We start from the raw sequence: 20,733 nt of genomic DNA on the forward strand, positions 1-20,733 counted from the left end.
GCTCAGACTCCACAGGTTATTATACAGGTCACACTACCAGCTCAGACTCCACAGGTTATTATACAGGTCACACTACCAGCTCAGACTCCACAGGTTATTATACAGGTCAAGCCACCAGCTCAGACTCCACAGGTTATTATACAGGTCACACCACCAGCTCAGACTCCACAGGTTATTATACAGGTCACGCCACCAGCTCAGACTCCACAGGTTATTATACAGGTCACACCACCAGCTCAGACTCCACAGGTTATTATACAGGTCACGCTACCAGCTCAGACTCCACAGGTTATTATACAGGTCACGCCACCAGCTCAGACTCCACAGGTTATTATACAGGTCACACCACCAGCTCAGACTCCACAGGTTATTATACAGGTCACGCCACCAGCTCAGACTCCACAGGTTATTATACAGGTCACACCACCAGCTCAGACTCCACAGGTTATTATACAGGTCACACCACCAGCTCAGACTCCACAGGTTATTATACAGGTCACACCACCAGCCCAGACTCCACAGGTTATTATACAGGTCACACCACCAGCCCAGACTCCACAGGTTATTATACAGGTCACACCACCAGCTCAGACTCCACAGGTTATTATACAGGTCACACCACCAGCTCAGACTCCACAGGTTATTATACAGGTCACGCCACCAGCTCAGACTCCACAGGTTATTATACAGGTCACACTACCAGCTCAGACTCCACAGGTTATTATACAAGTCACACCACCAGCCCAGACTCCACAGGTTATTATACAGGTCACACCACCAGCTCAGACTCCACAGGTTATTATACAGGTCACACCACCAGCCCAGACTCCACAGGTTATTATACAGGTCACACTACCAGCTCAGACTCCACAGGTTATTATACAGGTCAAGCCACCAGCTCAGACTCCACAGGTTATTATACAGGTCACACTACCAGCTCAGACTCCACAGGTTATTATACAGGTCACACTACCAGCTCAGACTCCACAGGTTATTATACAGGTCAAGCCACCAGCTCAGACTCCACAGGTTATTATACAGGTCACACCACCAGCTCAGACTCCACAGGTTATTATACAGGTCACGCCACCAGCTCAGACTCCACAGGTTATTATACAGGTCACACCACCAGCTCAGACTCCACAGGTTATTATACAGGTCACACTACCAGCTCAGACTCCACAGGTTATTATACAGGTCACGCCACCAGCTCAGACTCCACAGGTTATTATACAGGTCACACCACCAGCTCAGACTCCACAGGTTATTATACAGGTCACGCCACCAGCTCAGACTCCACAGGTTATTATACAGGTCACGCCACCAGCTCAGACTCCACAGGTTATTATACAAGTCACACCACCAGCCCAGACTCCACAGGTTATTATACAGGTCACACTACCAGCTCAGACTCCACAGGTTATTATACAGGTCACACCACCTGCCCAGACTCCACAGGTTATTATACAGGTCACACCACCAGCCCAGACTCCACAGGTTATTATACAAGTCACACCACCAGCTCAGACTCCACAGGTTATTATACAGGTCAAGCCACCAGCTCAGACTCCACAGGTTATTATACAGGTCACACCACCAGCTCAGACTCCACAGGTTATTATACAGGTCACGCCACCAGCTCAGACTCCACAGGTTATTATACAGGTCACGCCACCAGCTCAGACTCCACAGGTTATTATACAGGTCACACCACCAGCTCAGACTCCACAGGTTATTATACAGGTCACACTACCAGCTCAGACTCCACAGGTTATTATACAGGTCACGCCACCAGCTCAGACTCCACAGGTTATTATACAGGTCACACCACCAGCTCAGACTCCACAGGTTATTATACAGGTCACGCCACCAGCTCAGACTCCACAGGTTATTATACAGGTCACACCACCAGCTCAGACTCCACAGGTTATTATACAGGTCACACCACCAGCTCAGACTCCACAGGTTATTATACAGGTCACACCACCAGCCCAGACTCCACAGGTTATTATACAGGTCACACCACCAGCCCAGACTCCACAGGTTATTATACAGGTCACACCACCAGCTCAGACTCCACAGGTTATTATACAGGTCACACCACCAGCTCAGACTCCACAGGTTATTATACAGGTCACGCCACCAGCTCAGACTCCACAGGTTATTATACAGGTCACACTACCAGCTCAGACTCCACAGGTTATTATACAAGTCACACCACCAGCCCAGACTCCACAGGTTATTATACAGGTCACACCACCAGCTCAGACTCCACAGGTTATTATACAGGTCACACCACCAGCCCAGACTCCACAGGTTATTATACAGGTCACACTACCAGCTCAGACTCCACAGGTTATTATACAGGTCAAGCCACCAGCTCAGACTCCACAGGTTATTATACAGGTCACACTACCAGCTCAGACTCCACAGGTTATTATACAGGTCACACTACCAGCTCAGACTCCACAGGTTATTATACAGGTCAAGCCACCAGCTCAGACTCCACAGGTTATTATACAGGTCACACCACCAGCTCAGACTCCACAGGTTATTATACAGGTCACGCCACCAGCTCAGACTCCACAGGTTATTATACAGGTCACACCACCAGCTCAGACTCCACAGGTTATTATACAGGTCACACTACCAGCTCAGACTCCACAGGTTATTATACAGGTCACGCCACCAGCTCAGACTCCACAGGTTATTATACAGGTCACACCACCAGCTCAGACTCCACAGGTTATTATACAGGTCACGCCACCAGCTCAGACTCCACAGGTTATTATACAGGTCACACTACCAGCTCAGACTCCACAGGTTATTATACAGGTCACACCACCAGCCCAGACTCCACAGGTTATTATACAAGTCACACCACCAGCTCAGACTCCACAGGTTATTATACAGGTCACACTACCAGCTCAGACTCCACAGGTTATTATACAGGTCACACCACCAGCCCAGACTCCACAGGTTATTATACAGGTCACACTACCAGCTCAGACTCCACAGGTTATTATACAAGTCACACCACCAGCTCAGACTCCACAGGTTATTATACAGGTCACACCACCAGCCCAGACTCCACAGGTTATTATACAGGTCACACCACCAGCCCAGACTCCACAGGTTATTATACAGGTCACACTACCAGCTCAGACTCCACAGGTTATTATACAAGTCACACCACCAGCTCAGACTCCACAGGTTATTATACAAGTCACACCACCAGCCCAGACTCCACAGGTTATTATACAAGTCACACCACCAGCTCAGACTCCACAGGTTATTATACAGGTCACACCACCAGCCCAGACTCCACAGGTTATTATACAGGTCACGCCACCAGCCCAGACTCCACAGGTTATTATACAAGTCACACCACCAGCTCAGACTCCACAGGTTATTATACAGGTCACACCACCAGCTCAGACTCCACAGGTTATTATACAAGTCACACCACCAGCTCAGACTCCACAGGTTATTATACAAGTCACACCACCAGCCCAGACTCCACAGGTTATTATACAAGTCACACCACCAGCTCAGACTCCACAGGTTATTATACAGGTCACACCACCAGCCCAGACTCCACAGGTTATTATACAGGTCACACCACCAGCCCAGACTCCACAGGTTATTATACAAGTCACACCACCAGCTCAGACTCCACAGGTTATTATACAGGTCACACCACCAGCTCAGACTCCACAGGTTATTATACAAGTCACACCACCAGCTCAGACTCCACAGGTTATTATACAGGTCACACTACCAGCTCAGACTCCACAGGTTATTATACAGGTCACACTACCAGCTCAGACTCCACAGGTTATTATACAAGTCACACTACCAGCTCAGATGGACTGATGTGCTCTAATAAACTGACCCTCGAGTCGAATCCCCGTTCACTCCTGGTATCCTCGCTCCTGTCCCCGAGCCGTTTCCCCGTGTTGTCCGCTCGCCTAACGGCAGTCTCTCTCTCTCTCTCTCTCTCTCTCTCACTCTATGGGCGGGAAGAGCAGCACGAGAGCGCGACCGCGTGACTGCTGGTGCGTGCGAGCGCCATCACACTCGCGCGCGTTTTTTCCCCTCAGTGAAGGGATATAAACTGAAACTCATGCACTCTTAGCAAAATGGCTAATGCTCTTCATAAAACAAGTGCCGTTTATTACAAAAGCATCCTTTTAGCCTCGCATTCATTCAACAAGGATCAGCTGACTCAATCCGATTATACTAATTTGTGAGGGATATTTTGCGCCATCTGGCGGGATGTATATAAACTACACTCCCGTTCAAAAGTTTGGGGTCACTTTGACATGTCCTTATTTTTGAAAGAAAAGCACTGTTCTTTTCAATGAAGATCACTTTAAACTAATCAGAAATACACTCTATACATTGCTAATGTGGTAAATGACTATTCTAGCTGCAAATGTCTGGTTTTTGGTGCAATATCTCCATAGGTGTATAGAGGCCCATTTCCAGCAACTCTCACTCCAGTGTTCTAATGGTACAATGTGTTTGCTCATTGCCTCAGAAGGCTAATGGATGATTAGAAAACCCTTGTACAATCATGTTAGCACAGCTGAAAACAGTTTAGCTCTTTAGAGAAGCTATAAAACTGACCTTCCTTTGAGCAGATTGAGTTTCTGGAGCATCACATTTGTGGGGTCGATTAAATGCTCAAAATGGCCAGAAAAATGTCTTGACTATATTTTCTATTCATTTTACAACTTATGGTGGTCAATAAAAGTGTGACTTTTCATGGAAAACACAAAATTGTCTGGGTGACCCCAAACTTTTGAATGGTAGTGTACACTTATTATATACTACTACTACTACTACTTATAATAATAATGGGCATTTGGGAGAGTGCATGCCTCTGCCAAGCTACATACAGTGGTGCTTGAAAGTTTGTGAACCCTTTAGAATTTTCTATATTTCTGCATAAATATGACCTAAAACATCATCAGATTTTCACACAAGTCCTAAAAGTAGATAAAGAGAATCCAGTTAAACAAATTAGACAAAAATATGATACTTGGTCATTTATTTATTGAGGAAAATGATCCAATATTACATATCTGTGAGTGGCAAAAGTATGTGAACCTCTAGGATTAGCAGTTAATTTGAAGGTGAAATGAGAGTCAGGTGTTTTCAATCAATGGGATGACAATCAGGTGTGAGTGGACACCCTGTTTTATTTAAAGAACAGGGATCTATCAAAGTCTGATCTTCACAACACGTTTGTGGAAGTGTATCATGGCACGAACAAAGGAGATTTCTGAGGACCTCAGAAAAAGCGTTGTTGATGCTCATCAGGCTGGAAAAGGTTACAAAACCATCTCTAAAGAGTTTGGACTCCACCAATCCACAGTCAGACAGATTGTGCACAAATGGAGGAAATTCAAGACCATTGTTACCCTCCCCAGGAGTGGTCGACCAACAAAGATCACTCCAAGAGCAAGGCGTGTAATAGTTGGCGAGGTCACAAAGGACCCCAGGGTAACTTCTAAGCAACTGAAGGCCTCTCTCACATTGGCTAATGTTCATGTTCATGAGTCCACCATCAGGAGAACACTGAACAACAATGGTGTGCATGGCAGGGTTGCAAGGAGAAAGCCACTGCTCTCCAAAAAAACTTGCTGCTTGTCTGCAGTTTGCTAAAGATCACATGGACAAGCCAGAAGGCTATTGGAAAAATATTTTGTGGACGGCTGAGGCCAAAATAGAACAATTTGGTTAAAATGAGAAGCGTTAAGTTTGGAGAAAGGAAAACACTGCATTCCAGCATAACAACCTTATCCCATCTGTGAAACATGGTGGTGGTAGTATCGTGTTTTGGGCCTGTTTTGCTGCATCTGGGCCAGGACGGCTTGCCATCATTGATGGAGCAATGAATTCTGAATTATACCAGGGAATTCTAAAGGAAAATGTCAGGACATCTGTCCACAAACTGAATTTCAAGAGAAGGTGGGTCATGCAGCAAGACAACAACCCTAAGCACACAAGTCGTTCTACCAAAGAATGGTTAAAGAAGAATAAAGTTAATGTTTTGCAATGGCCAAGTCAAAGTCCTGACCTTAATCCAATCAAAATGTTGTGGAAGGACCTGAAGCGAGCAGTTCATGTGAGGAAGCCCACCAACATCCCAGAGTTGAAGCTGTTCTGTACGGAGGAATGGGCTAAAATTCCTCCAAGCCGGTGTGCAGGACTGATCAACAGATACCGGAAACATTTACTTGCAGTTATTGCTGCACAAGGGGGTCACATCAGATACTGAAAGCAAAGGTTCACATACTTTTGCCACTCACAGATATGTAATATTGGATCATTTTCCTCAATAAATAAATGACCAAGTATAATATTTTTGTCTCATTTGTTTAACTGGGTTCTCTTTATCTACTTTTAGGACTTGTGTGAAAATCTGATGATGTTTTGGGTCATATTTTTGCAGAAATATAGAACATTCTAAAGGGTTCACAAACTTTTAAGCACCACTGTATTATCAACATCAAAATCACTTGAACCTGGGATAATACTAAAGCTGTACACCATCCATTATCTCTAGCCACTTTATCCTGTTCTACAGGGTCGCAGGCAAGCTGGAGTCTATCCCAGCTGACTACGGGCAAAAGGTCATCACAGGGCTGACACATAGACACAGACAACCATTCACACTCACGTTCACACCTACGGTCAATTTAGAGTCACCAGTTAACCTAAACTGTATGTCTTTGGACTGTGGGGGAAACCAGAGCACCCGGAGGAAACCCACACGGACACGGGGAGAACATGCAAACTCCACACAGAAAGGCCCTCACCGGCCGCTGGGCTCGAACCCAGAACCTTCTTGTTGTGAGGCGACAACACTAACCACGTACCACTGTGCCACCCTCCAGTTGTACACCAAATTTCATCAAAATTCATTCACTACTTTTTCAGTTATGTTGGGAACAGACAAAAAAAAATTGTCCAGATTTCCTCAAAGGTTTATCAAAATCCATCCACTACTTTTGAGTTATGTTGGGAACAGCAAGCACATGAACAAGCAAAGAAACAAAAAAAACCATAGGTAAAGACAATCTCCTCCAACAAAAACATTGGCAGAGGTGATAATAGTGATAACACAAAGCTATGAAAAAAAATATCCTGAGTGTTAATAACTGACTTGATATATGTTTGTAACATTATAACATTGGAAAATACTCCTGTACCAGGCCCGGCTCCATAGGGGAGGGGGGCCTGGCCCACCCAATCACAAGGCTGGCTCACCTATCCAAGAAGGAGAGAGAACATCCATTCATCCATTATCTCTAGCCGCTTTATCCTGTTCTACAGGGTCGCAGGCAAGCTGGAGCCTATCCCAGCTGACTACGGGCGAAAGGCGGGGTACACCTTGGAAAAGTCGCCAGGTCATCACAGGGCTGACACATAGAGACAAACAACCATTCACACTCACGGTCAATTTAGAGTCACCAGTTAACCTAACCTGCATGTCTTTGGACTGTGGGGGAAACCGAAGCACCCGGAGGAAACCCACGCGGACACGGGGAGAACATGCAGACTCCGCACAGAAAGGCCCTCGTCGGCCGCTGGGCTTGAACCCAGAACCTTCTTGCTGTGAGGCGACAACACTAACCACTACTGTACACCACCGTGCCGCCCTCCAGCTGTACACCAAATTTCATCAAAATTCATTCACTACTTTTTCAGTTATGTTGGGAACAGACAAAAAAAATGTCCAGATTTCCTCAAAAGTTTATCAAAATCCGTCCACTACTTTTGAGTTATGTTGGGAACAGCAAGCAAATGAACAAGCAAACAAACAAAAAAAAAACATAGGTAAAGACAATCTCCTCCAACAAAGACATTGGCAGAGGTGATAATAGTGATAACACAAAGCTATGAAAAAAATATCCTGAGTGTTAATAACTGACTTGATACATTATAACATTGGAAAATACTCCTGTACCAGGCCCGGCTCCATAGGGGAGGGGGGGAGGGGGGCCTGGCCCACCGAATCACAAGGCTGGCTCACCTATCCAAGAAGGAGAGAGAACATCCATCCATCCATCCATCCATCCATCCATTATCTGTAGCCACTTATCCTGTCCTACAGGGTCGCAGGCAAGCTGAAGCCTATCCCAGCTGACTACGGGCGAAAGGCGGGGTACACCGTGGACAAGTCACCAGGTCATCGCAGGGCTGACACAGAGACAAGCAACCACTGACACTCAATTTAGAGTCACCAATTAGCCTAACCTGCATGCCTTTGGGGAAAACCGGAGCACCTGGAGGAAACCCACACAGACAGTATGCAAACTCCACACAGAAAGGCCCCTGTCAGCCGCTGGGTTCAAACCCAGGACCTTCTTGCTGTGAGGCGACAGTGCTAACCACTACACCACAAGAGAGAACGTTTTTAGATATATTATGTTTGTCTGTATATAGAGCCCAGCTGATGCAGGACTTTTGTCTGGAATATCCTGTTTCTTCTGAATATACTGTACATGTAGCTTTATATTGTATATAATTTGCCCACCACAAAATCTTCCCGGCCCACCCTGTTACTGAGAGCTGGAGCCAGGCCTGTCCTGTCCTGTACTATGTTTATGACCTTCAAATAACTTATTACGTTTCTCCATCTCTTCTTCTCTCATCTAGCCAACAACTGTCTCCCAGCCTGTAGCCTATATCAGCCTGTATTTTATTTGATTGATATTTAGATTTCAGTTTAGTATGAAATCAAGTTCATCAGTGTCCAAAAAAGCAGCCAAGGATCATATCTGTTGTGCCAAGCATCATTCCTGTCCGCTGTGACCTACCCATGTAAACAATGCAATTAGCACTCTAGTTCTCGTTGTGCATTGGAAGGTGGATACGTCACCAGACTGCATTGTGGACCTTGAGGATTAACAGCCCTACCTTAATAAAATGTTCCAATATTCTGGAGTAAACAAAGACTCTAACGAGGTGTCTCCTTTGCCAACCTTGGAGAGCATGAACTCCATCTAATGTGAAGTATTGAAGTAAGTTTTGTTAATTTGCTAATGTAAACTGACTATATTTAACCAAGTTAGCTTATTTTCTTTGATAATTCCAAGTTAGACTAGTAGTAGCAAACATGGCAAGATGGCAAGTCACATTTTCGCTAATGGTAAATATTAGTAATTTACACAATATTTTACTTCTGATTAATTAGTTAGCAAACTATGTAGAGTTATTCATGTTATTCATGCAAAAACAAAGTGTAGTAGCGTCTAACAGTTTTAGAAGCAATACAATTTACTTTTGTTTTTAATTGACTTCATAATTTGCTGTTTAATACTTGAATAAATTGAATTTTTATGTTACCATCACTTGAGTACATTTTTTTTTGGATACTGTTGACACATCTATACTTTCAATGAAGTATAATTTCTCTGTACTAGTACCAATAAAGTACAGCTGTCCATATTATATTAGAGAGTATTATATTATAAATTATAGCACCCATATTATATTAGATTTTTTTAATGGCTGCCAACAATGTGGGAACAGTTCCATTCAATTTCTGATGTTATATGTACTTCTCAACAATAATATCATGGAAATGTGATAAAAACAGGTTTTCAATATATCTTTCTGTTCCAAAAACGTACCTACGCTTACATTTTCAGTGTTTAGCAGATGCTGGTATCCAGAGAGACTTCCAGAAGTGCAATAAAATCTCTCTTGAAAAACATATCCTCAAGGTATAAACATGCCACCATCTAAGGCTAAGGCTTATAAGGCTAAAACTGTGATACAGTGCAAAGGCAATATTTCAAATAGTGAAGTAATTAAAAAATTAAACTACATTTGGGTGACCAGACATTAAGATTTCAGTGTTGCTTTTTTGCCCATTTTGGCCTCAAAAACATGTTAAAAATCTTCTGATTGTTTTCTTGTATACATACATGATCTTATAAAGTCTTAAAACTGGAAGAAGAAAAAAACCTCTTATAACTTTGTTATAAAATGCATATACACAGTTAATTATGTTTGAATAAGATTTGTGTAAATACATCTGTAATTACAGATGAATGATCTTTGTCAATCAAGAGATATACAGTACTGTACAAAAATCTTAGGCACATGTAAAGAAATGCTGAAGACCAAAAATGCCTTAAAAATAATGAAATGAAATGAAATGAAATGAAATGTTTCAACATTAAAAAAAATACTATAAACAGCAGTAAGCCATAATAAATGAAGCAAAGTCAATATTTGGTGTGAGACGACTCTTTGCTTAAAAAAAAAAAGTAGTCTGAGGTACAATGAGTGCAGTTTTATAAGGAAATGAGCTGTAGGTTTTACTGAGCATCTTGCAGAACCAGCCACAGTTCTTCAGGACACTTTGACTGTCACACTCGCGTCTTAATTTTGCACCAAAACCCAGCAGCCTTCATTATGTTTTCTTTTTTAATCTGAAAAGTGGTCTCTTATGTAAAATGCTGCTCAGATACAAGCATTTTTTTTTCCTGAAACATTTAATTTTGTGCTGGAAAACGAACGTTTGGACTCTAAAATGGTTTTATACTGACTCAAAAATGTAGAAGTCATAAAATAGAACTCTATAACAAAGTTTGTATGAAAAAGAAAAAAAATAGGGTGCCTAAGACTTTTGCACAGTACTGTAAATCTTTTACAAGCTTAAGTTTCCTCATGGGCGGCACGGTGGTGTAGTGGTTAGCTGGTGTAGTGGGTAGCACAGCGCTGTCGCCTCACAGCAAGAAGGTCCTGGGTTCGAGCCCCGTGGCCGGCAAGGGCCTTTCTGTGCGGAGTTTGCATGTTCTCCCCGTGTCCGCGTGGGTTTCCTCCGGGTGCTCCGGTTTCCCCCACAGTCCAAAGACATGCAGGTTAGGTTAACTGGTGACTCTAAATTGAGCGTAGGTGTGAATGTGAGTGTGAATGGTTGTCTGTGTCTATGTGTCAGCCCTGTGATGACCTGGCGACTTGTCCAGGGTGTACCCCGCCTTTCGCCCGTAGTCAGCTGGGATAGGCTCCAGCTTGCCTGCGACCCTGTAGAACAGGATAAAGCGGCTAGAGATAATGAGATGAGATGAGTTTCCTCATGAGCACAAAAAAACAAAAAGCAAAAAAAAAAAAAATGGTGTTCAGTGTCCTGTTATGGGATCTGATAGCAGTTATTGGTCAAAAAAAAAAACAGGCCAGAAATAGAAAATAAAATATCTTCAGGTTGGTTTATTAGACACAGGATATGCCTTGCTGAAGCAGAAAGAATGACAGTGCAAAAGTCTTGCCTTATTGGTATGTGGAAAACGGGCCCTGTATGTCAGATTGTCATTTTGAATAACACAATTATGTGAACTCGGCAAGACTGGGGCTGAGTCTGACACAGGAAGGCACTTTATAGGCAGCAAGAGAGACTGAGTGTGACAGGAAAGCTGACAGGACGTTAGTACATCATTTGTACTTCATTTAGTATGAACTTTGGCAAGCTATATGGGTAGAATTTACTATCTATATTCTAAAAAGAGTGATATTTAAAAACAAAGAAAAAGCCATAATCATAATGTTTATCATCATGACTTAACAAAAGTATTTGAAACACAAGGGATTAGTACATCTCACAAGTAAGATAAAGTCATGATCAGGAAACAGACAAAATAACAGACGAGGCCAAAGTAAATCTGTAAGTTTACTACAGTGCTATTAAACAGGTGAGTGGTTCACAAAGTTTAGTCAGCACGCTCGACTAAGCAATACTTAAACATGTTAAAAAAAATACCTTATAAACTTCCTCTGTGTAAATTCATTCATGCGATCACTGTTTCAAACTGCAAAACTGGGAGAACACTTCTTGACAAGTGAAGAAGCCTAGATGTGTATTACAATGTGCGAGTCTTCTGATGCCTATGCCAGTCAGGGAATTGGGGGGGGGGGGGGGGGGGAGAAGTTGGCGATTTAAATGATTTTGTGCAGCTTTATCCTGTTCTATCAAAGCCATCAATAAATGTCACATATCCTCTGGAAAAATAAGCTGGTATGTATAGTAGTATGTACACCTTTGCGTGTATAAAATCTACTTGGGGATCTATTAGATCATGTGGACACTACATGTTCACATTTTATGGTTATGGTATGGGTATGATTATTTTTACTCCGTTTTGCCCTGGTTGGCCAAATAAAATATGGTGGCCACAATTATTTGCATGAAGTTCAGTTTCACTGAAATTTTTTTTGCAGTACACCAAACCATTTGGCGGCACGGTGGTGTAGTGGTTAGCGCTGTCGCCTCACAGCAAGAAGGTCCGGGTTCGAGCCCCGTGGCCGACGAGGGCCTTTCTGTGCGGAGTTTGCATGTTCTCCCCGTGTCCGCGTGGGTTTCCTCCGGGTGCTCCGGTTTCCCCCACAGTCCAAAGACATGCAGGTTAGGTTAACTGGTGACTCTAAATTGACCATAGGTGTGAATGTGAGTGTGGATGGTTGTCTATGTGTCAGCCCTGTGATGACCTGGCGACTTGTCCAGGGTGTACCCCACCTTTCGCCTGTAGTCAGCTGGGATAGGCTCCAGCTTGCCTGCGACCCTGTAGAACAGGATAAAGCGGCTAGAGATGATGAGACCAAACCATTTTTGCCACACAGTGCAAATGCAGCAGCACTACCCATCCATCCATTATCCATAACCACTTATCCTGTGCAGGGTCGCGGGCAAGTTGGAGCCTATCCCAGCCGACTATGGGTGAGAGGTGGGGTACACCCTGGACAAGTCGCCAGGTCATCGCAGGGCTGACACAGAGACACAATCATTCACACTCACATTCACACCTACGGTCAATTTAGAGCCACCAATTAACCTAACCTGCATGTCTTTGGACTGTGGGGGAAACCGGTGCACCCAGAGGAAACCCACGCAGGAGACACGGGGAGAACATGCAAACTCCACACAGAAAGGCCCTTGTCGGCCGCTGGGCTTGAACCCGGAACCTTCTTGCTATGAGGCAACAGTGCTAACCACTACACCACCAGGCAGCACTATCCACCAAATTGAATTACATGCAGCGTGGCAAGGCGTCATGTGGGCACATCCTGTTAAAAGATCAGTGTACAGTCCTGAGACAAAGGGGTTACCTTTCCCTAAGTAGAACCCTGCAGGAAGCTAGAACTATTAATCATCCAAAGAAATTGAGAAGCCTTTTTTCTATGTGGCTTAGGGCATCTCCTATAGATTCAGTTGAATGAGAGTGAATAGCACAGTCAAAAAGCTGCAAAAACAGAAGCCTCCCAGAATTGTAAAACTGTTTACGCAGATCAGGTTAAAAAAGCAAGTTCTAAAAGGGCAAATTCAGGGGCATTAAAGTCATATTTAGAGTTAAATCATTAACCCAGCAATATAGCAATCCCTTTTGTGAAGGTTTGATTCACACTCACACACACACATCTTTGTTTTATTACCAATTATATAAAAACCAAACCTTCACAAAAGCCTGAAAAGATTGAGGGAAAAAAAAGCAGCCGAACAGATTCCACAATTCAATCCATATGTTTTTCCAACATTTCATCATTTTTGGGCATTCATTCTCTTTTTAGAAATTCTTTAAGGCCCATGGATTATGTCCGGATGTCAGTTCAAAAATGGCTCTTAGTCATTCTCAGTAGAGTGAAGAAGTCACTGGTAGAAGAAGAAACATTGGCCTCAGGGTAGTAACGTTGAAGGTTAACCACAGCACATTGTTTCAAGAAATAAACTTGGTTTAAAAAAAAAAAAAATGGCACAGTCTGGTTTAGCAGTGTTCACAGCCTAGAAAATACTCTACCTGCAAAACATTCAAGAGAATATGAGCCTTAAGTACTAGCCGGCAAGTAGAGGCAAGTCATTGTTATAATATTGTCTTGATTGTTGGCGATCCACCTTGGACTACTTCTTCTGTAAACTGGTCCTCAGGAAAGCAATGGTGCCTCCATGTTTTTTGTCCAGAGATTCACAATGCAAGGCAAAGATATCATCAAGGTACCATCAATGGTCCTTGAGTGCAATATCATGTTGCCTTACTTCACGTAGGAGTGCCAGACAAGAAAACTGGCAGAGTCCATGACAGAACAAATCTATGCTTATGGGGACTACTTGACATTGAACACCATGAGCGGTCTCTCTTCACGCCTCTGCCATGGACTCTTCTTATTTTCACCTTCATCATCCTTGTCATCTCCATCATTTTCATCATCGTCCGGACTGGTCTCCAAATCTCGGCGGTCTTCTGTGATACTGCTATGGGCACTGTAGTCTCGGCTGTGTCCTTTCCGTGGAAATGTTCCACCCCGGAACTCTGGAGTGTCATCAAGTAGTGGTGCCATGGAGCCATCCTCTGGTGAGTAGGTGGCTGTGTGGCTTTCACTGCTGGTGCTGGGGTTGGTGGTGTCAATGACTGGCAGCTTAGAGTAGATCTTGCCATGGGCCTTTCGCTCACCCCCTCCCTTAGCCTTTTTTTCCTCTTTGCTTTTTCTCTGGGAAGATCTTCCTGAGTTTCCAGGGTATGTCTCTGCATGGTGCTCCTGGGGTGCCCGCAGAGGCTCATTGCCTAGCTCGATATAGGAGTGCCGGACAAGTGAATTGGCACGGCCATCAAGGGACACAAACCAGGCCAGAGGATGAGGCTTTACACCCAGTTCCAGTAGCTTCTTCTCTGTGAGAGCCTTCAGCTCTCCATTCATCTGTGTCATGGTGGATTCGTTGAATAGTACAGGGATGTGGACTGGGCCAGAGGACGCATCTGAATTCCAGTTCTGATCCTGTGGCTCCTCTCCCTGCTGGCTGGCTTTTTCTGTCTCCTGCTGCAGCTTGGCTTCCTGCTGCTGCTGTTGACTCTGCTGGCGAGGTAACGTCATGCTCACCTGAATGGCCTCCATATCATGCTGAAGCTGCTGCTGCCTATCCACAGCCTGTTCCATGGATGAGAGATCTGTAGAGAGGCGCATGTAATGTGCCGGAATGACTAAGGTCGGAACAACACTATGGTACATGCTGTCCTTGATTTGCTCCATGGAATGGCAGAAGATGAGCTGGCCTGGTTGTGCGTTCATGGAGACTGGTCTGTTCAAGTTATCTGAAGTCTGAGAGGCGGAGTACTCTGGGGGCTTGCTGTCCCGTCTTTGCTCCTGGTAGTGACCAGCAAATGGGAGCAACCGTGAGGGAGAAGAAGGATCAGATGTATAACCATGATTGTCCTTGGCATTATGGGGATGACGATGGTTCCTACGGTCATCAGAATCATCTGTTGAACTATAACTCCTGCCATGGTCATCTCGCAGAAGGAGGTCTAAGTTGTTGGTATTGGTGGAACAGGTAACATGCAGTGGGAAGCTCTCTCCTTGCTTGCTGCCCCCCTTGGAATGGCGCGGCTTGGACCTGAAAAAATCTTCCCGTGAGTTGTGCAAGTCCCTTGTAGATGACAGGTCTGATTTCACACCATCTCCAGTGGAGGAAGCTGTCTCCAAACGTCCACCGCTGATGAGGTTGAGGTGTGAAGTGGATGTACCCTGGTCCCTTTTGGAGCTTTCCAGAGTAGATGAAATATACATTTTACGGCGATGTTGCCTGGGTTTCAGACATCTCCTCCTGAGAGAAAAAGAATGTCTGAGATGAACATGAGATCAAATACTACTGAACTGATGGACATAATGTACATTACAGCATGTAGCCAAAAGTATGTGGACACCTGATATGTTTTTGTTGAACATTTCACTCCAAAACCATGGGCATTAATAAGGAGTTTATCCCACTTTTGGTGTTACAACAGCCTCCACTCTTTTGGGAAGAAAATGGCTATGGGGATTTTGCCCATTCAGCCACAAGAGCATTTCATTCATCCCAAAGGTGTTCTTAATGCCAGCGTGTACAAATATTTTCTCGTCAATTGGCTGCTCCCACCCTTGCGGCAACTGGTTGGTGAAGGTCCACATAATGTGTGTCTGCATATGTTTGTCCATATAGTTTATACTGGAAAGAATAACTAAGAAGTGGCCTTGAACTAGTACGACTGCATCTACTTCAGCTCCACAGCAAGGTAAAGATCACTCTAAGTAATAAGAACCATTAATCTGTTTTGATCTACATGGTTAGATCTGTTCAGCATTGACATTTTGAACACAGATTACCTGCAGTAGTAGAGCAACAAGCAGAGCAGGATGAGAACCAGTAGGGCCATAAAACCCAGAATTGTCAGAAGGAAGATGGTGTGGTATGTGGTAATATCTCTCAGGCCGGAGTTGTTCAGCACTGTGCCTGGAACAGAAATATGAAAATACTCGAAGTGTTATTAACTTCTGATTTAAAAACATGCATTACAGCATGACGTCTTTTGGAATTAAGATATACAGTAATGTCACAATGGTTCCTCAGCTTACTGTGAATCTCAAGGGTCTTGACTAGCTGCATTATAAATATTGGGGCAAGTCTAATTTATTAAATTAACATACCGTAAGACACTAACGTATATATATTTCTTTATTCTATCCACATTCACTGGATATGAGCAATCACGCGCTCTGATTGGCTACTCTACTACTAAGATATCAGCTCACGTACCATGAATAGAGAAAAACAAAATGGTGGCGCATGTTGTCGAACCAACCGAAGATGAAATAAAAACTCTACTCGAAAATACCCCCCCCCAAAAAAACTAACAAACAAACAAAAAACAATAAAATATGGATTGAAAGTATTTGATGGTAAGAACATATCTCTTTTTTCAAGAATTATTAGTATTATGGTATTTTTCACAAATTACTCCTGTCATTTCGCTGGTTTGTTCACATTCTAAGCGGAAATGATTTTGTCAGACGTTTTGCATAAAGTTTTTATTTATTGAATTTGCGAAAAAATAAAATAAAAATGCTCTGTTTCTCAATATCAAGTGAATGTGGAGAGAATAAAACAGTTATTCCACTCAATCTTGTCGTACATGGCTTATAGCCAACTCGTTGCTATGTGCCTCATCAGCTATCAGCTCATGTACGACGAGATTTAGTGGAATAACTGTTAAATATATATTTATTATAGAGAACTAGTTAAGTTAAAGCCCTTCTCGCGCCATGTGGTGCATCGGGCGACGCCGATCTCCGTTTCCGCAGCCCTCGGCCTCTCGCCTATTACATAGCTAGGGTTACAGTGGGGGGCTAGTCCTCTGGTAACCACGAGAGTTTAACTCCCCACTCGCATCTGTATTGCAGCGTGCCTTGCCAGATGGTAGTAGGTACCATTTTTATGATGGTCTTTGGTATGACACGACCGTGAATAGAACTCCCGATCGAGAGGCGGACATGCTACCACTAGGCCACTAGCCGGTTTTTATAGAGAACAAAGATCTGACTAAATGGCTTTGGCTGGTAATGTATGTCAATGTAGAGGGCAAAGCAGAGCTCACCTCCAGCTGATGGAAAAGCTGCAAGCCAGTATCCTAAATGCGAAGTCACAAAACTCCAGGTCATGTGAGAGCCATCTTTTTTAATGTAACCCACACCACTTCTAACCCACAGACCTATAGGACAACCAGACATGGATAAAAACAATGAGATCCCATATACAAATTCAACCCATAGCATGAACAAACCATCAAGTAATTTGTATATAAAACCCCCAGATTATTTCTAGTCATCATTTTAAATCTTAATGTAAGTCTGTATAAATGACACCTACATATCAAGTGCTATGGGTAATTAAGCAAAATAATTACTTATGGATTTTAGGTTTTGAAAAATTGGTGTCAGTTCTTGTGGTGGCTGTTCTGATGAAACAGGGGGAGGGTGCGCTGAGTATTCTTTCCTTTCAGGTTAGTTCAGATTAAATTAATAGATTGGGACGCAACCCAAATAGTGAATACTGATGGCAAGTGGCAATGTTCCCTCCTCAGTTTTCTGGCAAATCATCCCAGAGATCAGAGGTGGAAAGTACTAAAATGTACTCGTAGTTATACTTTGTTCTGTACTTCAGTCTGTTTTTTATGTATCTGTGCTTTACTTGAGTTTTTCTTTTTTTATTACTATTTTTAAAAGAAAAATGTAATCTTCCTACTCACTACATTTTCAAACAGTACATCACCACATTTCTTGAGAACCATTTTTATCATCAGACAGCTTCAAGGAGTTCAAGATCTAAATTCCAAACGCATCAAAATTTCAACAAGTGACAACGCTCATCACTGAAATATGTTGCTATATACACTTTATCAAATTTATGTATTTATCGAGGCAGTTTAAGTATTGCCAGAATTATTACTATTATGTTAATTAACATTTGAGAGATTAGGACTAAAGCTGTTAGCTAATGTTTTCCCATGTTCCTTGGTTCTTTGGTGAAAGGAACATCATTTAACCATCGTTCACTAAAATTGGTTATTCTGTGAAATGTTTAACTTTCACTTCCATAATTTAAGTAAATTTAAATCATACAAGACAGTACAGGAAATGTAGAGTTCAGTGGTAACAGCCAAACAATGTAAACTAGTCAAAACAAACAATGTAAAACAGTCAAAACATCGTTACTGTGATTGGATGTAATATTTCCTGATTCAAATGCAACCAATAATGTGAAAATTTTCTTCCTGTAAACAGCTGCCACCCCTCCCCCACCCCTCCCCACACACTAGTTTGGTCTTGACTTGGTCTCGCCCTGCCTTGGTCTTGGTCTTGACTTGATCTCAACTTTGTCTTCTCTTGGTCTTGATACACTTTGTCCTTGATCATGACTTGGTCTCGGTTAAGGTAGTCTTGACTACAACACAACTCTGTAGCATTCAGGTCACACCGCTCAGAGTCAAGTCAAAGCTGATATTCCCATTTTATATAAAATCTCCTTGGTAAGGGGTTGAGAGCAAATCTATTTCTCATCTCATCTCATTATCTCTAGCCGCTTTATCCTGTTCTACAGGGTCGCAGGAGCCTATCCCAGCTGACTACGGGTGAAAGGCGGGGTACACCCTGGACAAGTCGCCAGGTCATCACAGGGCTGACACAAAGACACAGACAACCATTCACACTCACATTCACACCTACGGTCAATTTAGAGTCACCAGTTAACCTAACCTGCATGTCTTTGGACTGTGGGGGAAACCGGAGCACCCAGAGGAAACCCACACGGACACGGGGAAAACATGCAAACTCCGCACAGAAAGGCCCTCGCCGGCCACGGGGCTCGAACCCGGACCTTCTTGCTGTGAGGCGACAGCGCTGACCACTACACCACCGTGCCGCCCATCTATTTCTCATGCTTGGCAAATTTATTTCCTTGTCCCAGCTATTTACAGCCATCTCATTTTCAAACTGGGCCATTTTGCAGCTACGTGCTATGCTATAATTTATACCCTGAAAACTCAGCTGGTCAATTTATCAAGTCCTTCGAGGCAAATTAAAAGCTCCAGCACAGCTGCCATGCTAAAGTGTGGCCACTAGGGTGCGCTGTATGTTCTTAAATCATGCAACCTTTGCACAGACCCTGAAATAGGGGGCTTTCCCATAGCAGGTCATGCAACACTGGAGATTAAACTCTCTACTGTCTGTAAAACAAATAAGCTTCAAAGGGAGACTGTTCTCTTAAACTCATGCTTGTACACACACCCACAACACATGGCCTGTTCATTTATTCATGTTTTCCCCCCTAAATCTCAGTCCATTCTGCCCACCCACGCATGTTGCATATTCAAACCCATTCTTCCCCAGCTTGCCTTGAACTAAGCTGTCACTTTATAGCCAGATGGACTGAGATCTCTAGTTTACATGCTGTATCAAGTAATCCAGTGTGACATATCGCCTAATCCATGTTCAGACCTTTGAATGAACAATAGTGCAGGTTCACACTCATCAAAACTGTTTACAGGAAAGCAAGCTCACAATTTTATTTGGCTATAAATGACTACCAATTTACAACAAAATACAACAATGAAAGACAAATTTATACGTCATGTTATGGTATTCAAGATATACAAGAATATAAGAAGTGGCCTACAGGTGCTCTTCACGAGCATATCAATCAATCAATCAATCAATAGTCTTTAATTAAATAAGATAAATATACATATTTTACATAAAGCAGAAGACATATATATATAATAATGAGCACTAAAAAAGGGCGGCACGGTGGTGTAGTGGTTAGCGCTGTTGCCTCACAGCAAGAAGGTCCGGGTTCGAGCCCCGGGGCCGGCGAGGGCCCTTCTGTGTGGAGTTTGCATGTTCTCCCCGTGTCTGCGTGGGTTTCCTCCGGGTGCTCCGGTTTCCCCCACAGTCCAAAGACATGCAGGTTAGGTTAACTGGTGACTCTAAATTGACCGTAGGTGTGAATGTGAGTGTGAATGGTTGTCTGTGTCTATGTGTCAGCCCTGTGATGACCTGGCGACTTGTCCAGGGTGTACCCCGCCTTTCGCCCGTAGTCAGCTGGGATAGGCTCCAGCTTGCCTGTGACCCTGTAGAAGGATAAAGCGGCTAGAGATAATGAGAGAGATGAGAGAGCACTAAAAATTCACAGACATCAAGAATCAAAGAAATGCTTAGCAAATTCTATACGCTGGCAATTAAACAGCTAATTCATATTTAAAGCTAGACTGCCTTTCAGATTTTTCAAGTGTAGGTTATAAAAATAATTTTCCCTGACACCCAATTATTTTACTTTAGTGGACCGAAAGCTACTGAATTAGAATGAGACTTCCAATTTTATTAGTTTTTTAAAAAATAGAGCAATTAATGGATTTA

The 20,733-nt window shown here is 43.3% G+C and overlaps 2 protein-coding genes across 3 annotated transcripts in view; both read right to left on the reverse strand.

Annotated features, from left to right (window-relative positions):
* syngr1a (synaptogyrin 1a) overlaps window positions 1-4,112 on the reverse strand; it is a 46,863-nt gene extending 42,751 nt beyond the window's left edge. The window contains exon 1 of one of the 2 annotated variants that reach the window (XM_060902658.1): window positions 3,896-4,112. The gene's annotated coding sequence lies outside the window, so the exon portion shown is untranslated. The remainder of the gene's footprint in view (window positions 1-3,895) is intronic. The other variant, XM_060902659.1, reaches the window with a different exon arrangement.
* Window positions 4,113-12,976: 8,864 nt separating this feature from the next.
* fam171a2a (family with sequence similarity 171 member A2a) overlaps window positions 12,977-20,733 on the reverse strand; it is a 143,128-nt gene continuing 135,371 nt past the window's right edge. The window contains exons 6-8 of the mRNA XM_060901896.1: window positions 17,418-17,531; window positions 16,150-16,276; window positions 12,977-15,610 (exon numbers count right to left, since the gene is read on the reverse strand). Of these exons, the coding sequence (XP_060757879.1) occupies window positions 14,116-15,610; window positions 16,150-16,276; window positions 17,418-17,531 (1,736 nt within the window). The 3' untranslated portion in view covers window positions 12,977-14,115. The remainder of the gene's footprint in view (window positions 15,611-16,149; window positions 16,277-17,417; window positions 17,532-20,733) is intronic.

Source organism: Neoarius graeffei, chromosome 20, assembly GCF_027579695.1.
Source record: "Neoarius graeffei isolate fNeoGra1 chromosome 20, fNeoGra1.pri, whole genome shotgun sequence".
NCBI lineage: Eukaryota > Metazoa > Chordata > Actinopteri > Siluriformes > Ariidae > Neoarius > Neoarius graeffei.